Raw genomic sequence first — 22279 nt, 5'->3', positions numbered from 1 at the left:
GTTTCTATTTAAAACATGAGGGCTTCTGTTTAAAAATATGAGGGTTTCTATTTAAAAATATGAGGTTCGGTTTAAAAAATAAGTTTTCTAGTTTAAGAAATGAGTACATGCATTACTCTTCATGCTAACCTAAATTCTTTTGTTTGTAGTTATAATGTAATCATGCTAACCTAAATTTTTGATGTAAATATTGTTATCTCCATATAATAAAGAACGGTCATCTTTCTGCTTGTTTGTCTTTGTTTAACTATCGATGTTTCTGTTTAATATATTGTGTTTACGTTTAAAAAAATGCTTAAATATCATTGTTTCTATTTAAATATGTACGAGTGACCAAGATTAATTGATTTTTACACCCATGATTAATTTGTCACGTAAATATTGGTTTTTTTTGTTTAAATATCAATGTTTTCATTTAAAAAATGAGTTTGTTGTTTAAAAAAATGAGGTTTCTGTTTAAGAAATGAGTTTTCTGTTTAAGAAATGAGATTTTTGTTAGGTTTCTGTTTAAGAAATGAGTTTTCTGTTTAAGAAATGAGGTTTCTGTTTAAAAAAATGAGCTCTCTGTTTAAAAAATGAGTTCTTTGTTTAAAAAATGAGTACATTATTACTCTTCATGCTAACCTAAATTCTTTTTGTTTGTAGTTATAAGTTTGTTTGTAGTTATAATGTAATCATACTAACCTAAATTCTTTTCCACAAACTTATTAAATTTTTAATGTAAATATCGTTATCTCCATATAATAAAGAATGACCTTATTTATGCTTGGTTGTCTTTGTTTAACTATCAATGTTTTCTTTTTAATATATTGCGTTTACGTTTTTAAAAAAGTAAAAAAGTGCTTAAAATATCGTTGTTTCTATTTAAATATGTACGAGTGGCCAAAATTAATTGGTTTTTATACCCAGGATTAATTTATCACGTAAATATTGGTTTTTCTGTTTAAATATCAATGTTTCTGTTTAAAAAATGAATTTTCTGTTTAACAAAATGAGGTTTCTGTTTAAGAAATGAGCTTTTTGTTTAAGAAATGAGATTTCTGTTAGGTTTCTGTTTAAGAAATGAGTTTTCTGTTTAAGAAATGAGGTTTCTGTTTAAAAAAATGATGTTTCTGTTTAAAAAAATGAGCTCTTTGTTTAAAAAATGAGTTCTATATTTAAGAAATGAGTATATTATTACTCTTCATGCTAACCTAAATTCTTTTGTTTATAAGTTTGTTTGTAGTTATAATGTAATCATGCTAACCTAAATTCTTTTCCACAAATTTATTAAATTTTTAATGTAAATATCGTTATCTCCGTATAATAAAGAATGATCGTATTTATGCTTGGTTGTCTTTGTTCAACTATTGATGTTTCTGTTTAATATATTGCGTTTACGTTTAAAAAAGTGCTTAAATATCGTTGTTTCTATTTAAATATGTACGAGTGGTCAAGATTAATTAATTTTTATACGCAGGATTAATTTATCACGTAAATATTGGTTTTTCTGTTTAAATATCAATATTTCTATTTAAAAAATGAGTTTTCTGTTTAAAAAATGAGGTTTTTGTTTAAAAAATGAGTTTTCTGTTTAAAGAAATGAGCTCTCTGTTTAAGAAATGAGTTCTCTGTTTTAGAAATGAGTACATGCAAAAAAGAATGCAAAAAAGAATGAAAAAATGTATGCAAAAAGGTTTAAGGGCAATGATGGAATTTCATAATGCAGGGGGGGCAAAAAAGAAGTGAAAGCAATAAAGGAAGGGTTGTCTGAAGTATTCAAAACTCACAAGGGTTGTTTGGAAAGTTTTGAAATTCTTGAGGGTAAACAGTAATTTTCCCTATTACAAATGCATCACGTGGTTTTCTAAATAATTAAAAAATATTGAAAAAATTATTTTTAATTTTATTTTAATAAATATTTTTCCTCGTCTTTTTTATTTATCAATTTAGAAATTTTTAAAATATTAAATATTATTTTTTCAAATTTATTTTTATATTTTTTATATAATTCTATAATTTTCAATAAATTATATTAAACTAAATATATTTTAAATAAAAATAATTTTAAAAAATTAATGAATTTTAGATTAGCAACTAATTTTAACTAATTTGTTTAATTCATATAATTTAGTTAAAATATATATGTAAAAAAAACGTAGGAAGTATATGAATATGACATACATAGTAATTACCCTAACAAAAATTATGATTAATAGGGAAAAAAATCAGATAAAAATCAATCCATCTCTCAATCCTCATTCTCTTCCATCCCTCGGACGCCATTAATGAAACCGAGAAGGAGAAGAAGCTCTGCTTCGCGTTCGCCACTCTCAATGGCTCCTTGATCCTCTCTACACCATCAACAATGGCGCCTCCTGCTTCCCCTCCTCTTCTCACCCATGCATGCTCTTCACCACCTCCAATCCTCTGTTCTACTTCTTCTTCTTCTTCATCTTCAAAATCAAGGAACCCATACAAAGTTCTCTCCTCCTCCACCTCTCTCTCTTGCTCCACTCCTATATTGTTCCCCCATCTCCAGCTCAGTCATTGTAGCAAGCCTCCCGTTGTGGGAATCCATGGAAAGCTCAATCCGAGAAGAAGGTTTTCCCTGAGATTGCGCCCTAGATTACGGTTGCTTTCATCGAGATTGAAACGGACGTCGCTGCCGGATTTGGTGGAGGATTTGGGAGTGGCTCTGCGAAGGAATTCGAGGATCATCACGCTTTCTGCATCGATGTCTGCCGTTCTAGGGTTGTGCTTCTTGTTCCTTAAGCTGACGGCAGTGCCTGCGTCGAAGGTTGTGCCGTATTCGGAGCTGGTGACTGAGCTGCAGAGCGGGCATGTGACCGCGGTGATGTTCGAAGAGGGCTCTCGTCGCATTTTCTACAACACGCGCGGTGATGGCCGGGAGAATGGGGAGACGGTGGTGGATGGTGAGGCTTTAGCTATGGAGGGAAGGAAGGAGAAAGAAAAGATTGGGTTTGTTCTGAAATGGAAGTATTCGACAAGAAAGATTGATCATGATGAGAATTATCTGCTTAGTTTGATGAGAGAGAAGGGAGTTGCTTATAGTTCTGCTCCTCAGTCCGTGATAATGACTTTGAGGAGTTTGTTGATCACTGTGATTTCTCTTTGGATCCCTTTGACTCCTTTGATGTGGTTGCTTTATCGACAGCTTTCTGCAGCCAATGGCCCTGCAAAGAAACGGCGGCCGAGTAATCAAAAGGTCCGTTTTGATGATGTTGAGGGTGTGGATGCTGCAAAGGAGGAGCTCATGGAGGTGAGTTCTACTCTGAATGTGTTTTATTTTGATAATAATTTTTGCTGACATCAAATATAAAAGGAGAATTGTTTGTATTGGCTGCTGATAGTTAGTGACAGTAGCTTTTGTGAATATTGTTTTCGATTGGGTTCAACATGATTAAGGATAATTCATGTGTTTATTGCAGTCTTGAAAACTGGAATGTGAAAAATAATTATCATGTCAATCGTAGCACTAATAGTAATAGGTTTAACACTGCTTCAAATGATATTAGTCATTTGACACTTTTGAGACACTAAAATAGTGGAGTAATTATTATCAAGCAGTGAGTTTTTCTCATTATTCAACGGCTCATATCCTCTATTTATTTTCAATGCAAACACCCATGTCCTTTAGAAGATTTTGGGCATTTGACACTCCCACTTATTTGCTATTTTAGTTGTGTGTTCTTGTGTTTATAACTAGTGTTGTTGTCATTTGATGTAACTTTGTTATTAATTTTTATTCATTTTATTTGATAACTGATTTTGCTTTTGTCATATATGCGTAATTTTTATTCATCTATAGGAAATGGCTGAATATTTTTCTAGGATTTCACCGAAGTGGTGATTATTTGTCTGCATAAGTTGTAATTGCTGTTCTTGTTCAACTTCCTATTATTAGTTTCGCCCTTGTTGGATCTTATTGTTTTCCAACTATTATTGCTTAATGCAAATGCTTCACCTCCTGGCCACCATGTTTTTTTTTAATTGATAGTATATCTAAGCTTCAGTCATTTTTCACTGTCTGAGTTTCATTTTGATATAAATTGTCAATAAGCAACTAGTTATGGCTCCAAATTCTCAAGAATTATATATTGATTTTATAGTTGAAATCCACTTATAAAATTAAAAGTGGACTTTTGTTACACAATCTCAGAAATGATGTCATTCAAATCAAAGTTTATTTTGCACCCATGCCCTTTCACCATCATGTAGTTCTTCAAGATTGATATATTTTTTGGACAAGATTTTATTCAATTCTTGAAGATTTCCTTACAGCTTTTGTTTGCGCATTACAAATTTCTCACTTGATTTTTTCATCATTTTGATGTTTGAGCAAGCACTCACCATACTTTCTATCTTACGTGAAAGGTTGACAAACCTTTTTCAATCAATAGAAAGTGTCGGTGTGCTATCACAAAAAATGATCGAGGTATGCGGTAAGTAACATCCCTTGAATGTTGAAATATTTAAGCATCTGACCTTTGAACTCTGGTTTGTCTAGGGGTGTAAATGAGCCAAACTACTCGTGAGCTACTCGAGATCGGCTCGGTCAATACTCGAATTCAATTCGATTTTTCACGAGCCGAGCCGAGCTCGAGCTTCTCATTTACGTTATCGAGCTGAACTCGAGCCCAAACATACTCAGCTCGCGAGCCTAAATGAGCTTATATATATATAATATTAAATTATTTATATATTAATTACAAAAATATATAATTAAATAACTATATTAAATTGCTTACATTGTACATATATTATCCTAATTCAAGCTTAAACGAGCCGAGCTCGAGCTACTTGAGATTTTTAACAAGCCGAGCTTGAGCACAAAAAAAATGGCTCGAACGAGCTCGAGCCTTCGAATAATGTATTCGAGCTGAGCTCGAGCCCGGTGATACTCGGCTCGACTCGACTTGGCTCGTTTACAGCCCTAGGTTTGTCATGCATTCTCAAGATTGTGCATATGGGTGAAAAAGAAATCAATTCCTTGGAAGGGAAATAATGAATGCATGTGTACTATCTTAAACCACCCTTGATTTAGAATGCCATCTCATGTATCTCTTTAGGAATTTATCCTTTGATCTTTGTTTTATTTTGAAGATCTAACTGAACTTTCCATCTTGTCCATGCATTGCATTGTACTTTCTCCTTTTGCATATCTATTTACATAGTAACTATTCACATCGTTTAATCTATTCTGCTTGATGTAGATACAGAGATTTATCAGGGTGAGGAATCAAATATGGGTTCATTGTATTCATCGTGATAGTAACTACTCTTTAGAGCTTTCATCCTCCCATGTGTTATGTTAGTGAACTTTTAATAACTTGTTCTTTTCTATGTTTCAAAAGTTTTCTGATCAACTATGGTTATTCATGCTGTTCAAGTTATTGACTCTGGATAGCTAATCCTAGAATTTGTAGGCATTCATTTTCAATGCATACTTGAACCTTGGCCATATTTTTCTTTACACTTTTATTTCATAAGATATTTTTAATACTGTGTGCTTTATTGAAATTGCTATAGAAGTCCAATACCTCTTCTTTCAGCTCTTATTTTTAAAATACAAACATGCTTGTGATCTGTATACTGCAATGTTTGCACCACCTATGCGGAAGGCATTGGTTCATTACAAATCTGGTTAATTTTTTAAGATTTTCAAAAATCCAGCTCATCCCATTAATTAGACTCTGAATTATTACTAGCATATATTTTTTGAAACATCAAGAATGTTAACCTTTAAAATCCTTTTTATATTTCATCAGTAGTGGGATTCTCAATTCTGAAGTTTATTGAAGTTTAAATTTTACATAATGCACACAATGGTAGTAAATCCCTCAGTATGTAGTACATTCTGATGCAGGAAGTTTGCTTTTGTTAACTTAGATTATAAAGCATTTTTTGCAGTGTGTCATTGTCATAGATATGAAAATGATAAATGTCCAACCAATATAGAGAATTCACATTGAAGCAGGAACATTAAATTTTAATTTTGTTTGTAGTAATTTCAAATCATGTTTCATTGTTTGCTACCTTCACAGGAATGGTCTATTTATCCCTTGATATCCTATTCATGTCTCAGACATCTTCTGATTGAGAAAACTTGCTGCTTTTTCTTAGATAGTCTCATGCTTACAAGGCTCAATTAACTATAAGAAGTTGGGAGCAAAGTTACCTAGAGGGGTGCTGCTTGTGGGCCCTCCTGGAACCGGAAAGACCTTACTAGCACGTTCTGTAGCTGGAGAAGCTGGAGTTCCTTTTTTCTCAGTTTCTGCCAGTGAATTTGTAGAGTTATTTGTTGGAAGAGGTGCAGCGCGCATAAGAGACCTTTTCAGTGTAGCAAAGAAGTGTTCGCCATCTATAGTGTTTATTGATGAACTTGATGCTGTGGGAGGGAAACGTGGCCGAAGTTTTAATGATGAGAGAGATCAAACCCTAAATCAGGCATAATTTCAACTCATGAATCTAATGCTTAGTAAATTTTTCATTCTTATTGTAATTCCAATTGTTCTTCTGTAATATGACTTGTTAGATTCCTTTTGTTCATTCAGTTGCTGACAGAAATGGATGGATTTGAGTCAGATACAAAAGTAATAGTTATTGCCGCTACCAATAGGCCAGAAGCATTGGATCCTGCACTTTGTCGGCCCGGTCGCTTCTCAAGAAAAGTGCTTGTTGGAGAACCGGATTTGGATGGGCGGAAAAGGATTTTGGCTGTGCATTTAAGAGGAGTTCCATTAGAAGAGAATCCAGAGATAATTTGCAATCTTGTTGCATCTCTAACCCCAGGTTTTGTCGGTGCTGATCTAGCTAACATTGTCAATGAAGCTGCTTTGCTAGCTGCTCGAAGGGGTAAGTTACAAAGAGCATCCAATCAAGTATTTTCCACTATTCACTTAGTACTGCTGGAGATAAATTTCCTTTAGTTCATTTCAACGAGAAAATTGATTGGTTTTACTGCCATAGGTGGTGAGACAGTGATTCGAGAAGATGTAATGGAGGCGATAGAACGAGCTAAGTTTGGAATCAATGACAGACAACTTACTCGTAATGTCGTTCGCAAAGGGCTTGACAAATTGTTTCCGTGGATTCCTTCTCTAATAAAGAGGGATGGCACAACAGAAGATGGTCTCGGATTTATGGGTTATCAAACATTAAGTTGATTCAAATGGTGCTGAGGTATGTTGCTGTTTCTGCATCATGGTTAGTTTGAATTGTAATTCAATGGAAAAAGTACCAGTTATAAAAGTTTGAATGTTTATGAACCAAACTGACATACCGCATTGTTTCATCACACCGTATGCCCTAGATGGACAACTTGAGATCTCAAAGTCTAGATGGCATACGACCAGTATTTACACTCTCTTCGGGGTACACTATTTTTGTTTAATCTATTATTATTTATAGATGCAAGTAGGAAGTATGTCCTAGAGTGAAAATGTCAGAAAAATGTGTCAGATAGTCTTAAATATGATGTTCTTTTTATCATGAAAATACTTATTTATTGAAAGCAATATTATGCTGCTATTTAGAAGATGATGTTGTGACAGAAGGAAATAGGCCTCTTGTTATGAGTGATGATTGTGGGATCAACTGAAAATGATGGTGTCTTTGAAGCTTTGAATACCAAAATTCAAATACACTGAGCAAGCTTCTTCAAAGAAGAAAAACTCAACTGAAACGTGTTTAGTTGAAGAGAAGAAATTTCAAAGAGTGTAATATGGAAAATCGGGAACTCAAAATTTAATGATAATGTTTGGTTTTATTAAACAAATGTTGATAATATATTATTGATCGAACAAACGTTTTTAGTTTGCAGAATCATTGACAATAATTCTTGCATTGATTATATGGAGACCTGAACTCAGGGATTTCTGGGTTGTTCAAATGTTGCGAAATCCTGGAATTACAATGTCTAATAATCTACCTGGATTTTTTCTTCATAGCTTTAATCCTTGGCGAAATGAGTTATCTGTAATAATCATAACATTTTTATATATATATTTTTGCATTTAAGCCTCTGATGACAAGCTATTATCACATTAATTTGGGTTACAATCAGACAATAGCATTAAGCAATACAAGTTCAGGGAAGAGAGGAAATTGTTTGGTTGTAGAATAACTTGGAATAATTTTTTTCTTCTTATACAATTTACTACAAATTTATCAGCCCAATGCGAATGGAATACCTTGGAGTGCAAATATTTTCATAAAAATATAAATGATTATGGTTTAATATTTTAAATTATTTAACTTTAGATATATATCAATCATTAATTTAAATAATAAAATTTTATCGTATAATTCTATGTTGATCAAAGTTACATCAGCTAGCATTTTCTCTCGCCTCTAGAATTCATGCTAAAACTCGAAACCAAATACAAAAAGAGCCACTCCAGATGCACCAACTTTATTTTAGTTACATAGTGTTTAGATTCAAAAGTCGAAAGAAAAGTAGAGGTGAGGAAAAGTGAGGAAAAGAAAAAGATATATAATAATATTATTTACTAATTATACCCTTTATTATTAAATAAAACATTAATTATTTCTATTTAAACACATGCATTAATGTCTAATCACATAATTTATAAAAGAAAATAAATTAATCGGAGATTTGAAGCACAAATAAACTATAGTCTATTATATAACCATATAATATTTGCATAAAGAAGACAAAAACAAAGTCGAAGATAAAAGTGAGACCAAATATATATTTCCCAAACATCAATTTTTTAAAATACAAACAAATTATTAGTCATCAGAATCTATAATAGAAAGAATAACCTACCTTTTGAATAGCATGTTATCCTATGTAGCACCACGCATAAACAATTAGGCATGCGGATACAAAGTAACTTCTAACTATTTTTAGAATAATTCCCCTCTCAATTATGAAACACCAAATTACTTAATTAGGATTTGAAGACCAATTCCTCTGACAATTATATATGGATCATCACAAAATCACTTTATCATATTGTTAATAAACCTATTTTAATATTTTAATTCATAGCATAATAATCATGCTGAATTAGATAATTATTAGTTTTTTCCCCACTCAAAGAAAATTTTAATTTTATTTATACTTCGAATAAAATTTGGATAGCAATAGGATTATATTAAAGATGTGTTTGATTGGCAACATGGAAAATGGCTGGAAAAGAAAATTTTTCCATGGAATATTTTTCCATGGAAAAATTTTACATTAAAAATAAAAAAATAGTCGTTTGATTGGCATTATTTTCTAGCTAAAAAATCAAAAAATTTCCATAGAAAATTAAGATTTTGTTATTTGATTGATCTTATTTTTCACGGAAAATGAAACATTTTTCATGAAAAACCCATCATTTGTTGTTTGATTGCATCAATTTTCTTTGGAAAAAGTCACATTTTCCATTAAAATTTTTTAAAAAATTATTAAAATTATAAACAGCGCTACATGGAATTGAATCTTACCATCAAAATGCCGCGGGATTTGTTCACTGATCTAGATAAATTTATTTAAAGTATTATCAAGTTATATAATTTATCTTTTTTTAAAAAAATTTAAAAGAAAAGAAACAACTTTTCTTTTAAATTTTTTAAAAAAAAAGTTATTTTAAGTAGAATTGAATCTTACCATCAAAACATCGAGGGATCTGTTCACTAATCTGGATAAATTTATTTAAAATATTATCAAATTATATAATTTATCTATTTTTAAAAAAAATTTGAAAGAAAAGAAAAAACTTTTTTTTAAAATTTTTTAAAAAAAAGTTATTTTAAATATTTCAATCGCACGTTATTTTTCACATAGCCCTTTACGTTTTCCCTGGAAAACTTTTCCCATGGTGGAGGCAGGAAAAATTTTCTGCTGATTTGAGGGAAAATAGGGTCACGTGACAGAGTTTGTGGAAAAATTTTCCACGAAAAATTTTGGCAAACAAACAGCCTAATTAGCTGGAAAATGACTCGTAGAAAATTTTTACAGGGAAAAAAAGGGCAATCAAACATAGCTTAAGAGTAGAATTCTGTTAAGATAAATTATTCTAAGGATGAGTTAAGAAATAAAAAGCACAACATAAACAAACAGATAAAAATATAAGCAAACAAAAAAAAATACATAAAAACAAAGATTTGTAATGGATGTCATGTGAATACTGATTAAAATAAATTAGATTGAAAAAAGTGAAAGAAAAAACTTATGAATCGGTGTTATGTAATTAATTTAAAAAAATTAAGAATAATAAGGTCTTTTAAAAAAATTTAAAATCTTTACGAGATTCTCCCTTCCCCGACACCCCAAATCGGGGGGTCTAAAAAGGGGTTTCGGAGGGTCAGAGTTAACCCTTCTTTTCCCTTCGTTAAATTAAAAATATCAATCCAAACAAAGAAAGGACCGACTCTGACCCTCCAAAACCCTCAATCCAAACATAGCATTAATATTAAAAGCAAGACTTATAATTTTACAATTTGGTTAGTATGGTTAATGGTCCTCTAAAAGCACAGTTTGATTCACTCCAATTGTGAATACACCCATGTAAATTTCACATAATTTGTTTTTGAGAAATTTTGCTAAACTATTATGAGATTTGTCTCTTTATCATTTTAGTATCCTGTAATTAATTCCTTTAATTCTTACTAAAATGGTTCAAAAATAAAACTAAATTTACCTTTTTATTTTTTTACATTATTAAAATATTTATTAATAAAAATCATTTAAGTATATTTACATAATATTTAAAAATATTCGTAGATTTAAAAAGCTCTTAATTAATAAAGTGTTTTAATAGTGCAAATAAAAGCAAAAAGATAAATTCAGATTTAAATTAATGGCATTGCCACTTTTTTACAAACAATTTAGACTACAGAGTGCTAAAATATTACAACTCAAACCACAAATTCTAAATTGATAAAGAGACAAAGTACATGATAGTTTAGCAAAATTTCCCCTTTGTGTTAATAGCAATCTAAAGCTCATATCGAAATAAACCTAAACATAAACAACTTCGAATAAATATAAAAACACAAAATAAAATTCAATAAAAAAAATTTTTTGAGTAGGCCGTAGGCTAATTCCATCAATTAATTAGAAATTCAGATTATTTATATAACTTCATTAACTATGCAAATCAAGCGAGAATCAAAATTCAGATAATAATAGTTATTAAACGCACTTAACATTGACCATTGCACAAAGTTTGGGTTTGATTGAAACTTTCTAAATCATTATCTAAATAAATAACATCATAAACCAAATACCAAAGAATAAACAGAGAAGAAAACAAGTTTACCAAAAAAATTTGACACAACCAACCAGACTAAATTTTAGAACCAAACCACCATAAAAACCTCCGTTAAATATATTGATTCCTGTATTTGAGTTTGAGCTCTCAATAGAACACATTAAGCAAAAAAACAAGAGTTATTTATCATTAGTTTGCAATAACCAAATCTGCCAGTAAAATTTATAAGGAAAAAAATTGAAGTAAAAAGCAAGGCAATTCCCAAATGCTTTGAGCGGCCAATTAGCATCTCCTACTCACCAGCAATGAGAATTGGCAGACCCCTGAAAAAAGGAAAAGGCATGATTTAGTTAAACTTTTAGTCCATGCTTCAAGCAATCAGTACTGGCCCTATTGCCACAATCAATTAAAAATCAACTAAATAATAGGGCATCTTTTGTGGGTACACCAAATCATTCAGTCAGCCATGATTATAATGCTTTTTATAAGTTTTCAGAGAGTTGAGTCAAATCCAAGCGCTAATTTTTGCCAATGACAACCTAAAATCTTAATCCAAAGAATTTAATTATTAACTGCTCATACAAAACAACTCAAAATATCACGCAGCTTACCTCTCCACTGGGAAATAGGAAAACAGGATGTGCTTCTTAGCATGCAAGCAATAATGAACTGCAAATAATATGAAATAAGATAACTAGGCTCACCAGCCGCCGCTCCTGGAGAAATAGTCGGTGTCTAGAGACACAGCAAGAGCAACAGTCACAGCTCTTTCGGTCAAAGACAAAGGGCGGGCAACTTCTAATTCCGGGATCTAAAAGAAGAATCAAGAACATTGTTTCAGAAATGATATCTAATATAATAAGGCTAAAACTATATTTTGAGAGTAAAATTGAAAGCACTTGCCACTGAGGTCTGACCAAATGGAGGACTTGAACCTGGGTTGCCAAAGCGGATCACATACTGTCCAGCATCAGTGAAAAGCTGCACATGAAATCAAAACAAATTATTGGTTTTTAATGTTTTCAAGGAACAATTAATCTATCAAAAGCAGATGTAACAAGACCTAGTTCTAGAGAAGCCATTATAAGAAAATTACAATTTGCATCTGCTAAAGGTTGCCATGCCCAAAAAGAAGCTTTACAATATGCAAAAAAGTTGTTTCACAACTAGAGATGCCCATGCAGATTGCTAGATAAAGCAACTCATTAGCAAATTTAACTCCGGTGCATATTTTTCAAATATTTTCGAAAGCATATTACTAAGCTAAAAGATTTTGAATTACTCCTGCGTCTCCAAAAGCATGTAGGAAAAAGAATCAGCACAAAATTGAATTATTATACTCATACTTCTGAAATTTTAACCTGAAATATATTAACAGAAATTAAATACAAACTTTTGGAAACCACAAACTTCTTTTGCAGCAAGCCAACTGGTAATAAAACAGTGTCATAATTCAGAAAATAGATAGAACTGGTAACCTGAACACTTGTCAGTTATTTATGTCCAACCAAATTTAGTATCAACATCACATTCCAAAAGCTTGACGAAGCATGTCCACCTCCATAATTGGGGAAAAAGATATAATGGAGTGTGGTCAATATATTTTTAAATAAATATAGTTCTAATTTTCTCGTGGGTTTGTTGATTGATATCGACAAAGAGAGAGACAGAGACAGAGACAGAGAGATCACCTCAAGACCAAGACCCCTCCAATCACGATCTATCTGAGCCAGAACATTTTCTTCATCATCCTTCAAAGTAAATGTCCAATTCCAAAAGCCAGGATTTTCAACCATAGCAAACTGCTTGTTCCTGTACACCAGATATTAAAAAATCAGACTCTTGCTAAAGCATTGGTATTTCACCACCCAACATTAAGTTCATATATACCTAAACCACAAGAACCTTATTATCTGGAATACTAGCAATCTTTCAAATTTTCAGTAAACACATTCAACCCATGAATGGATCAGAAAAAATAAAACATAAAATGTTCACAGTATTATGGTTTAGACATCCAAGAACTCCTGTGGATGTATTTTATATTATTTGTTACAGTGAATCAATTGGAATGTCAGTCTGCTATCTACTACTAGCCGTAAAGTTTATTCATTATTTAGTTGTTATATTTGCAATATATGCAATTCATAGAATCTAGTCAGTTGATAAAACAGAATATTACCCCAGATACAAATCATAAATTCGCCTCCAAACATGCCAGCGTCTGTGAACCACACCAACCACCTACGAACAAACAAAGGGACATGCAATCATTGGTCATCCGGTATAAAGGTACCATGCAACTAATTCTAAGATTAGAATCCATAACATCAACATTATTACTTGTCTGCAAAAGGTAAACACGCATACCTTATCACCTACTTCTGCATAAATAGTGCTGTTCACCAACCAAAATGGCCTGCGAATCTAAGCCTCAAGTAAATGATATGAAGAATGAATTGCATAAAGTTATTCTTTACATCTTCACCCATCAGATTTAGATTCTTACCCTAAATATCTCATTACCAATGGAGTCAGTTATAGAAGCAATGAATGGGCGTCTTGTACGAAGCAACTGCAACATTTCAAATCAAAGTCACCATATATTAGAAAGAATAATAGGATGAAGAGTCTACTCCTACAACCATCATAAAACACGGAACTTGCACAATTTTAATTTGCACATATTATGGAAAATTTTAAAACAGATGTATCACAATGAAAAATGTCACTTCACAATTAGAATAAAAGAATTTTCATTCAAAATATAGATTTAACATTGGTTCTACCACCAAAAATGACTCATGAAGAAGCATTTTATGGAGGATATACCAAAGAGTACTAGTTACATATAGTTCAACAAAAGGAGCATGATCAACATGCTCAGAGACCATCAACCAGCATATATTGAAATATACCATCTGCATAATCAACATGAAATAGACCATCAACATGATCAACAAAAGGAGTATGAAGTACTAGTTACGTTGTGACAGAACTTGCACATGTTAAAAAGAGAGTAAATTATAAAGTGAAAAATAAATGTTAACAAAACATATTCACATGAGCCAAATATATTTCCAAGTATATATTGCAACAAATTCAGCCTACATGCAAGTATTATTAACAAAGAATCCTGCTGTATAATGTCCACCCAGATTGTCTCCTCATGCCCAGTCCATGAAGGCATAGCCAGCAGACATAACATTTGTAAGCAGACTACACTTGTGTCCATGGACGAATGCATCCTGCAGCTGGTACATGTTCCATCTGTTTGTGTAATCAGATTGACCACAATGAAATCTAGGAACTGCACCTAAAATATTTTTTTAGATATTAGTTGATTCTGAAATTTGAATATTTGAAGCGACAGCAGCTCACACAGTCAAAATGTTCCACTACATTTTTTGTACTTGTAATTTTAGAATGGCAAGATCTAACATCAACATCTGAACGAAGTTCATGTTAACTAAAATAAAACGTTGTTAACATTAGTTTGAACATTGTGAGGTGAAATTTAATGGTTGCCTTGCACCTAGAAAACTTAAGGAAAACAACAATCACAATCAGACAAATAAATAGAAGAACCAAGGTCAATTCTTTGATAGAAAAATATAAGAGGTGAGTGAGGTACCTGTCTGTAGAGGACATTACTTTGTTCACGTATATAACCTACAGGCTGGGAATAAATGAATGATTACACCAAAAGCCGTGCAGTGGAAATTTGAATTCAGTACCATCATTGAAAAGGCATTAACAACTCCAGTGGTGAAGACTAGATACATACAGAATGAGGATAATTTGGGTCCACTATTATGTACCGGCTTTCCTGTAGTTAAAGAACACTCGTAATGGTCACCATAAACAATGGATGCAACTAGAGATTATCAAACCACGAATGCAACTTCAAATAACAACCAGAAAGAAAAAGAAAGACAAAAGCACATCACGATGTGATTAAATAGGATGTTACTCATCAAAAAATTGGCTTTTAAGGTGTTCAGTGGCCTTAGAAAGTTCAATAGGCATCATCATGCAATAACCCAAAAAGGCAAATCAACAATGTTAAATTATAACATCAAAAATCCTGGATGGAAATTGAATATGAACATCCAATGTTATACTCCATGTGAACTCCATGCTCAACATTATCATCATCATGTCCTATTCAGCAAGACTAGCAGGCACGTGCATCACTTAAAATCAACATGAAGATGGGGATCAGTCTCTGTTTGCTGAATGGCATCAAGTTTTTCATATATTAAAAGAGATCCTATGCATGCATAGATTTTACAAGTTTATCTTAAGGTTTGGCATAGGTATATTACAAAATCTAAAGTGAATAATACACCAAAGTAGGAAATGTTGGACCTGAGATATCCAAGTCAACTCAAGCCCAACAACCTAGTTGGAAATCTAAGGAAAAATTGATGAATGTTCTTCAAGTGTTTTGCAAATATTCTTCAAATGAGTAATAACAGTTTTTTCATCATGCAATTGTCCTCTCTGCTAAAGGTCAAAAACTAAAACGCAGCATCCTAACAAATTCATATGATATAGACACTAATAATGGGCAGTCATAATCAACACTTACTGGAACAAATTAAAAAAGCATGATGAAATTCTCAGAAGTAAATGACAAAAATATATACCTGCTCAATTGCAAACATAATATTAGCCCATTCTATATCTCTGGTTATAAGTAAATTGGGTCTTGCTAGAAGTGGCGCCAATTGGACCTGTATAACATTAAAGGAGCATGAAATCTCTATCTTCTCCAGAATAATTAAAAACTATGAAACTAAAAAGTTGAAACAACTAAGTGTGTCATAAAGATGCATGCCTGGGCAAATGTATACACCAAAACATTCAACTGGCATGTTAATGATATATTCTATATTATGCTTACAATTCCTGATTCAAACATAGAAGACATTTGAAATACCTACACACTTCAACTACATCTATAGCTGTATTTTGAAATATCCAAAACATTGCATATCCTTTTATAGTTACTCATGTGTTTTATGACCACAGATTTAGCCAAAAATGAACGTTAGCAAAAAAACATGTCAACCATTAGTAGTTTAGCGATATTAGAACATATTGAATAAAACACTATATACAATAAATCATGAGTTAGATACAAAGGATGTTGGCTGAACATTCATAAGCACATAACTACACAAGCAAATTACTATAGTCTACTACCAATTTTAGCAAAGCAGCAGTTTGCACATTCAAGGAAAAGAACTCAATAAGATAGGATCAATAGCAAAATAGATGACACTTCTTGCCTCTTCTGAAGAACTTGGTGATGGAAAACCTTCATCAAATTGTGTTAGAGGCAGCCGGTTGATAGTCCTGTTAATTTGCCTTTGATGTTCCAATGGCCCTGGTCTCTTTAGAACTGATTTCAGACTTGGCAGTTGAAAAGAAGATAAAGTCTCAAATATAGTATTCTCCCCAAGGGCAGGTTTGGCAATCCTATGTTTTCTTTTCCCTCTTTGTAACTTTTCTTCTTTTTCTGCAGCCCAAAGCTTTACTGACCAACTCCTAGTTAAAGAATGTGTCATCCGAATGGATTGTCCAAATTTACTTTGAAAAGAAGTTGAAGGATTCAACAGTTGAAAGCTTGAACTTCTCCTGTTACTTTGTAGCAGGTAAAGACTGAGTGCTGAAATTGGTCTATAAGTGTAATGAAAGGCCTGCAAGAGAGAGGAAAAAACTCTGAATATGATTGCATGAGAAATCAAATGCAAGGGAAGATTTTAAAACGTTTCTGTGAAATCTGCTCATATATCAATTAACGACAAAAGCACTCAAGTTTAGGGATTATGATACCATGCGTTGATAAAGGAAGTTTTAAAATCTAAAATAGATAATGATGCTACAACTCAATCTAGTTAGTGTGTCATTAATTTCACCAAATAACTGAGATTGGATTTTTCTCTATATACCCCAACCCCAAATATATGGAGTCATTGAAACAAGAGTAACTTTCATGATCCAAAGAATCCGGTGTTCATGCCAGAGAAAGGACTAACCCAGAGGTGATATGTGCCCCGTGAGATCAACAGCAGTATCTTGTAAAGGCTTAAAGCATACATGTTATTTGCAGAACCAGCATACTTGCTTTTGGCCCAAAATCAAGTACCTAACCTTTACCATGTCTATCAGATCTGGTTCATTGTTGGTGAAAGCATCCACCAAAGATGAGGTGGGGGTAAACAAGAAGTCAAGCTTGTGAGCTGCTCAAGTTAGCGCTTTAAGCTTGAGATCAACTCGATTATTTAGAAAATAGCAGACCAAGCATAGGTTTGCTCATTCTTACTGCATAATATTCTATACAAAAATATTATGTATAATCATGATTCATACTATTTAAAGATAAATTCATCAATTTTATAATCAAGTTTATTGAATGAAGATGATAACACGTTATCTTTTATTTTAACATAAATTTATTAATTTCCAACACAAATGTAACAAATCTTATTTCTTTACAAGGAGTAAATATGGGATTACTTAATCCCAGGGGATACAATAAAGCTAATACCATATTTCATTGGGATCAACTTAGTCTGGACTAAGGCTACTTAGTACCAACAATTGGCATTAAGGAGTCAAATCTTTTCCAAAGAGAGGTCAGTTCTTAATCCAAGATTAAGGGCCTTAATCCACCCACCTTAATTCCTATCCAAACACTATCTATCTATAAGAACACTAATTATGTTCAGAACTAGACAGATTACAAATAAAACCTCCACAGCTAATACCTCTTCTTTTTCTTTTTTCCTTTTTGGGGGTGGGGGGGCTACAACTCATTCTTCAATTCTGAGAGATTTAATTATTTCTCATTCTATCAAGATTACATTATATTATTCAAATGCCTATTAATATTAGCCACCTCAGACAATATAGAAGAATGGTCACATAGCTAAACATTGTTAATACAGGGACCCACCACCCTAACTTCTCCATAACTGCAGTTATGGAGAAGTTAGGGTGGTGGGTCCCTGTATTAACATGGTATCAGAGACATAACCCATGGCAAGACCCATTGTGGTCCACATTTGATAATGAACTGAGTGTCAAGCAAAAATTCAAAATAAATAAATAAATAAATAACCAACTGCATAAAAAGCAACAAACTGCTATGGGGTGCCACATCAAGAATTCAAGGTGAGGGGGGGAGAATACATTGACCAAAATTCATAAAGATTTATGGTTAACAACATTCATCAGGTTCATCTAAAGAGCAAGAAAGCAAACAAAAAACTGATTTACAAGCAGGTTAAGGTACCGACAGCTAAGGGATGGTCACTACTACTAACTAATAAGTCGCGAAAATTAGGAAACTGCTAGAGATTATACACCTAATCATGTTGAATAACCAAAAGTACCAACTACTACTAAACCAAAAGAATTATATAGTTCAATTAAAAAAACAATCCACAGTTCTAAATTCAGGGACAACATGTTATCTTGAATAGTTACAACCAGTTAAGATCTTAATTTGTTTGAGCTAAGGTTCCAATTTCTATGAGTACCTCATTCCTGCAAGGATATACAAAATCCGTGCTCAGGTTCATTACGCCAGCAGGGCATCCTTTAACTCCAGACATCGTGCTTCCTTTCGCCCAATCCTGCAAATAATCTAAAAACAATCCAACTATCCAAAAATACAGACCAATAGTGTCCAATTTCCAAAAAAGATAACATAAAATAGAAATTAACAAACAGATCACGATCAAGAGGCAAGAAAGAAGATTCACCGAAGATGCCCGAGATGACGCTGCGCCCATCGGAACTCTGGACAACACTGATCTTCATAGTCTTATTCAACTCAGCCGAGGGCTGACCAAAGAGTTTCGGAATCAACCTCATAATCTTATCTGAAAAAAAATTCAGAAAAACAAGACAATCAACAACAACAACAACACATCAAAACCTCAGATCCATCCTCAATCAACGACCAGACGAACAGATCTAGAAGAACATACACGTATTCCTAGCGGCAGAGCTCGAGTGGCCATTGACGATCCTGAGTGGGTGATTGAGACGGCTGGTCTGCACCTTCCTGCAGATGGCGGCGAGGAGGCCGGGGCCGGCGGCCTTCCCACCATTGACGCCGGCGGAGGAGCTCATGAAGAAGGATGGAGAAAGCGAGCGGAAAGCACACTGAATTTTCATTTTTAAAATGTTTTAATGAATGTGTGATTTTATTTTAAACTGGAAATGAAAAAAAAAATCCCTCTAAAGTTCAGGTATTCACAGAAACACCCTTCTAGTTTGAATATTCACAGTTCATCCCTCCATTTCGGTACATATGAATATTTAGTTCTTGCGGTTGCTAACTCCGTGAATTTTGAGGAGAAAAGACCGAATGCCCCGCCAGTTACATCAATGATGTGTTCTCTCTCCACGTTGGGAAGTGGCGAGTTAAGCGGCCACGAATCCCGAGAAGGGGGTGTTGGTTCCTGTGCGCGCCTTCTCTCAGTTGCCCCTTCACATTCTGAGACTTGCCCCTTCAGATGCTGAGAGTTACACACATTGAGCCCTGTGTTCAACTGAAGGTATTGAGAAGAAGTTTGCCAGAGCTTTCCCGGGTCTTCATTGTTGTTTCCTTGACACCATCTCCATACTCTTGAATCAGCGAACCTGAAGGTATTAATAGAAGATTGTAGGATTGTTTACATCGTTGTTTTGGGTTTCTAGGGTTTTGTAATTGAAGGTTTTTTAATTTTTGTTTGTTTTGTATGATCCAGGCTTAAATTTAGAAAGTTGTCGTTCCTTCTCGAATGGAAGATGATGTTTATAAACGTTTGGTTTTAGTTTTAGCTTTATCTTTTTTGCCTGTGTTGTTTACCCCTTAAATTAATCGGTTTTCATTTAAATAAATGTGTTTCCACTTATAATTTCTAGTTTCCGCTTAAATAATATTGATAGTTCTTTAATCCTTCTTGGTGAAGATATTGGACATATGGCAACCAACCTTGTAAACGGCAGTTGTTATTTGGTCTCTATAGCGGAAACGATTGCTGAGTTAAGACAAAACATGAGTTCTAGGCATTTAGAAATCATCCGGAGTACTCTTTTTGCATCGTTAATGGAAATTGAACCTGTACTACAAGATAGGGGATTGCTCGATGCTCTGTTGCAGAGATACGATGAGTGCTCCCAAAAATTTAAAATTGGTGAGAGCTTGTTGACGTTTAGGGCCGAAGATGTATCCATTATTCTTGGTCTCAGATGCGATGGGGACGCGGTGGTTTTCAAAAAGAGAAAGCCACATTCAGAATTTGAAGAAAAATATTTCTCGAAAACCTATGAAAGACATAGGGAAGCTATCAAAAAAATTCTTAGCACACTAGTCGGGAAGAGGGGAGAAGAAGAAAACTTTGTGAAGATATTATTGGTATTCATCATGGGAACCATGTTGTTCCCAAACTAATCATGTTCTGCTCCCAACTGGCTTGTAGACTATGTAGACGATCTTCCCGCAATGCGGCGCTATGCATGGGCACAAGCCACACATAAGTGGCTTATGGATGACGTCCCGCAAACAGCCGCCAGAGTTCAAGCAAGATGCTCTGGTGAGAAGACAAACACTGGCTACTTGCGAGGATGTGTTGTCGCTCTAAATATTTGGTTCTATGAAAGTAACTAGCACTGGCAAGAAGGTGCGATTTGGTAAGACTCCCCGGATCCTGTGTTACGGGGTGAACAATTTCAAGAAGCAAGCATCCATCGGTTCATTGTTATCATCAGTTGAGGGGAAAGCGGTATTTAGTTTACACGTAACTTATTTAGTGTCCGCTTAATAATTTTCTTTTCCAATTTAAATGTTTAGTTTACACTTAACATATTTAGTTTTCGCTTAAGTTTTCTAGTTTTCACTTGCACAAAAATGTTTTCAGTTAACTTTTAGGTTTTGCACTTAAAATATAATTTTTTCCGCTTAATAAATTAGTGTTTACGGTTAAAATATGTAGTTTAGACTTAATTTGTTAAGGTTCCACTTAAGAATTAATTTTGATTGTTGTTTTAAGTTTTTCGTTTGAGTATCATTGTTTACCCTGACTGTATGTCATTTCCACATTACAGTTTTCCGCACTCGCCCCGGCTAATGCCGAAGAAGAAGCTCTCGTCAGGACAAGCCACCGTGGAGAAGAAGTGGCTAGCACAATACGTCTTGGCACAAAATCTGGGGAGAAATCCACAAGAAAACGTGGATGGCCTCCCTCACCACCGAGGAGCCCACCACGTCGGGGTCGACGTGGTTCTGTTTCTGTTAATCCACCGAGGGAGGTAATTGATGAAGACATTGGGTTACGTTTACTGAAAAGTTTTGAGAAGTTGTTCGAAATTGTTGGTGGGCTTCAAACCAGAGTTGAAGTAATTGAGGGTCGTGGCCCTTCCAATGTCGCACCGATAACTGACGACACCAAGGATTTGCCGACGAAACAAGCGGCCAGCAAGAGATCTCGAGTGAAGAAGGTTGCCTGTAGGCGAAGACAACCATTGCCTATTCCTGTATCTAATGTTTCTGATTATGCTCCTCTCAAGCCAGTTACACGGCAATCTACAAGGTCTGGGATTTAGCAAGCCGATTGCCGAACAGAAGAACGGCCTCCAAAAATTGCCCGAAAGGGCAAGGTCAAGACAAACTCAACTCCCTCGTCACCGAGTTTGTCTTCCGGACCCACAGCACTATCCCCACCCGCTTCTCCATCGGCACCTGCCGCGCCATCCCTATCCGCTTCCCCCTCCGCACTCGATCCGTCATCCCCACTCCCTCCCTCCTCCGCAACCAACAAGCAATCCCCAACCCGCTTCCCCTCCGCACTCGATCCGTCATCCCCATTCCTTTCGCCCTCTGGACCTGCGCCATCTTCCCCAATCCCCTCCCCCTCCGGATCCGCGCAACCTTTCCCCGGCCCTTCCCACTCCGGACCGGCGCCATCCTATCCACTTCTTTCCTTCTCCGAACCGACGAAGCCATCTCCACCCGTTGTACCACCAGTCGATGTCGCCAAAAACAT

At 34.2% G+C, this 22279-nt stretch overlaps 2 protein-coding genes across 3 annotated transcripts; one reads left to right on the top strand and one right to left on the bottom strand.

Annotated features, from left to right (window-relative positions):
• Positions 1-2222: 2222 nt before the first annotated feature.
• Positions 2223-7808, top strand: LOC120253597 (probable inactive ATP-dependent zinc metalloprotease FTSHI 3, chloroplastic). 2 transcript variants are annotated; one of them, XM_039261916.1, is made up of 5 exons: positions 2223-3262; positions 6127-6450; positions 6558-6858; positions 6973-7185; positions 7557-7808. In XM_039261916.1, the coding sequence occupies exons 1-4, from the start codon at positions 2348-2350 to the stop codon at positions 7167-7169; spliced, it is 1737 nt and encodes a 578-aa protein (XP_039117850.1). In that variant the 5' UTR covers positions 2223-2347; the 3' UTR covers positions 7170-7185; positions 7557-7808. The 2 variants fall into 2 exon arrangements, with proteins under 2 accessions (XP_039117850.1, XP_039117845.1); XM_039261911.1 differs by lacking the exon at positions 7557-7808 and having other exon boundaries at positions 6973-7542.
• Positions 7809-11326: 3518 nt separating this feature from the next.
• Positions 11327-19427, bottom strand: LOC120250254 (altered inheritance rate of mitochondria protein 25). Its single transcript, XM_039259053.1, has 14 exons — positions 19238-19427; positions 19010-19129; positions 18785-18891; positions 16529-16939; positions 15884-15970; positions 15019-15060; positions 14866-14910; positions 13741-13806; positions 13602-13658; positions 13414-13475; positions 12923-13043; positions 12135-12212; positions 11936-12042; positions 11327-11554 (listed from the first exon to the last, which is right to left on the bottom strand). The coding sequence occupies exons 1-14, from the start codon at positions 19425-19427 to the stop codon at positions 11524-11526; spliced, it is 1524 nt and encodes a 507-aa protein (XP_039114987.1). The 3' UTR covers positions 11327-11523.
• Between the last annotated feature and the right edge of the window lie 2852 nt (positions 19428-22279).

Source organism: Dioscorea cayenensis, chromosome 3 (genome assembly GCF_009730915.1).
Source record: "Dioscorea cayenensis subsp. rotundata cultivar TDr96_F1 chromosome 3, TDr96_F1_v2_PseudoChromosome.rev07_lg8_w22 25.fasta, whole genome shotgun sequence".
NCBI lineage: Eukaryota > Viridiplantae > Streptophyta > Magnoliopsida > Dioscoreales > Dioscoreaceae > Dioscorea > Dioscorea cayenensis.
The sequence above is the reverse complement of the archived record's forward strand: the minus strand, read 5'-3'. Positions and strand labels throughout refer to the sequence as shown.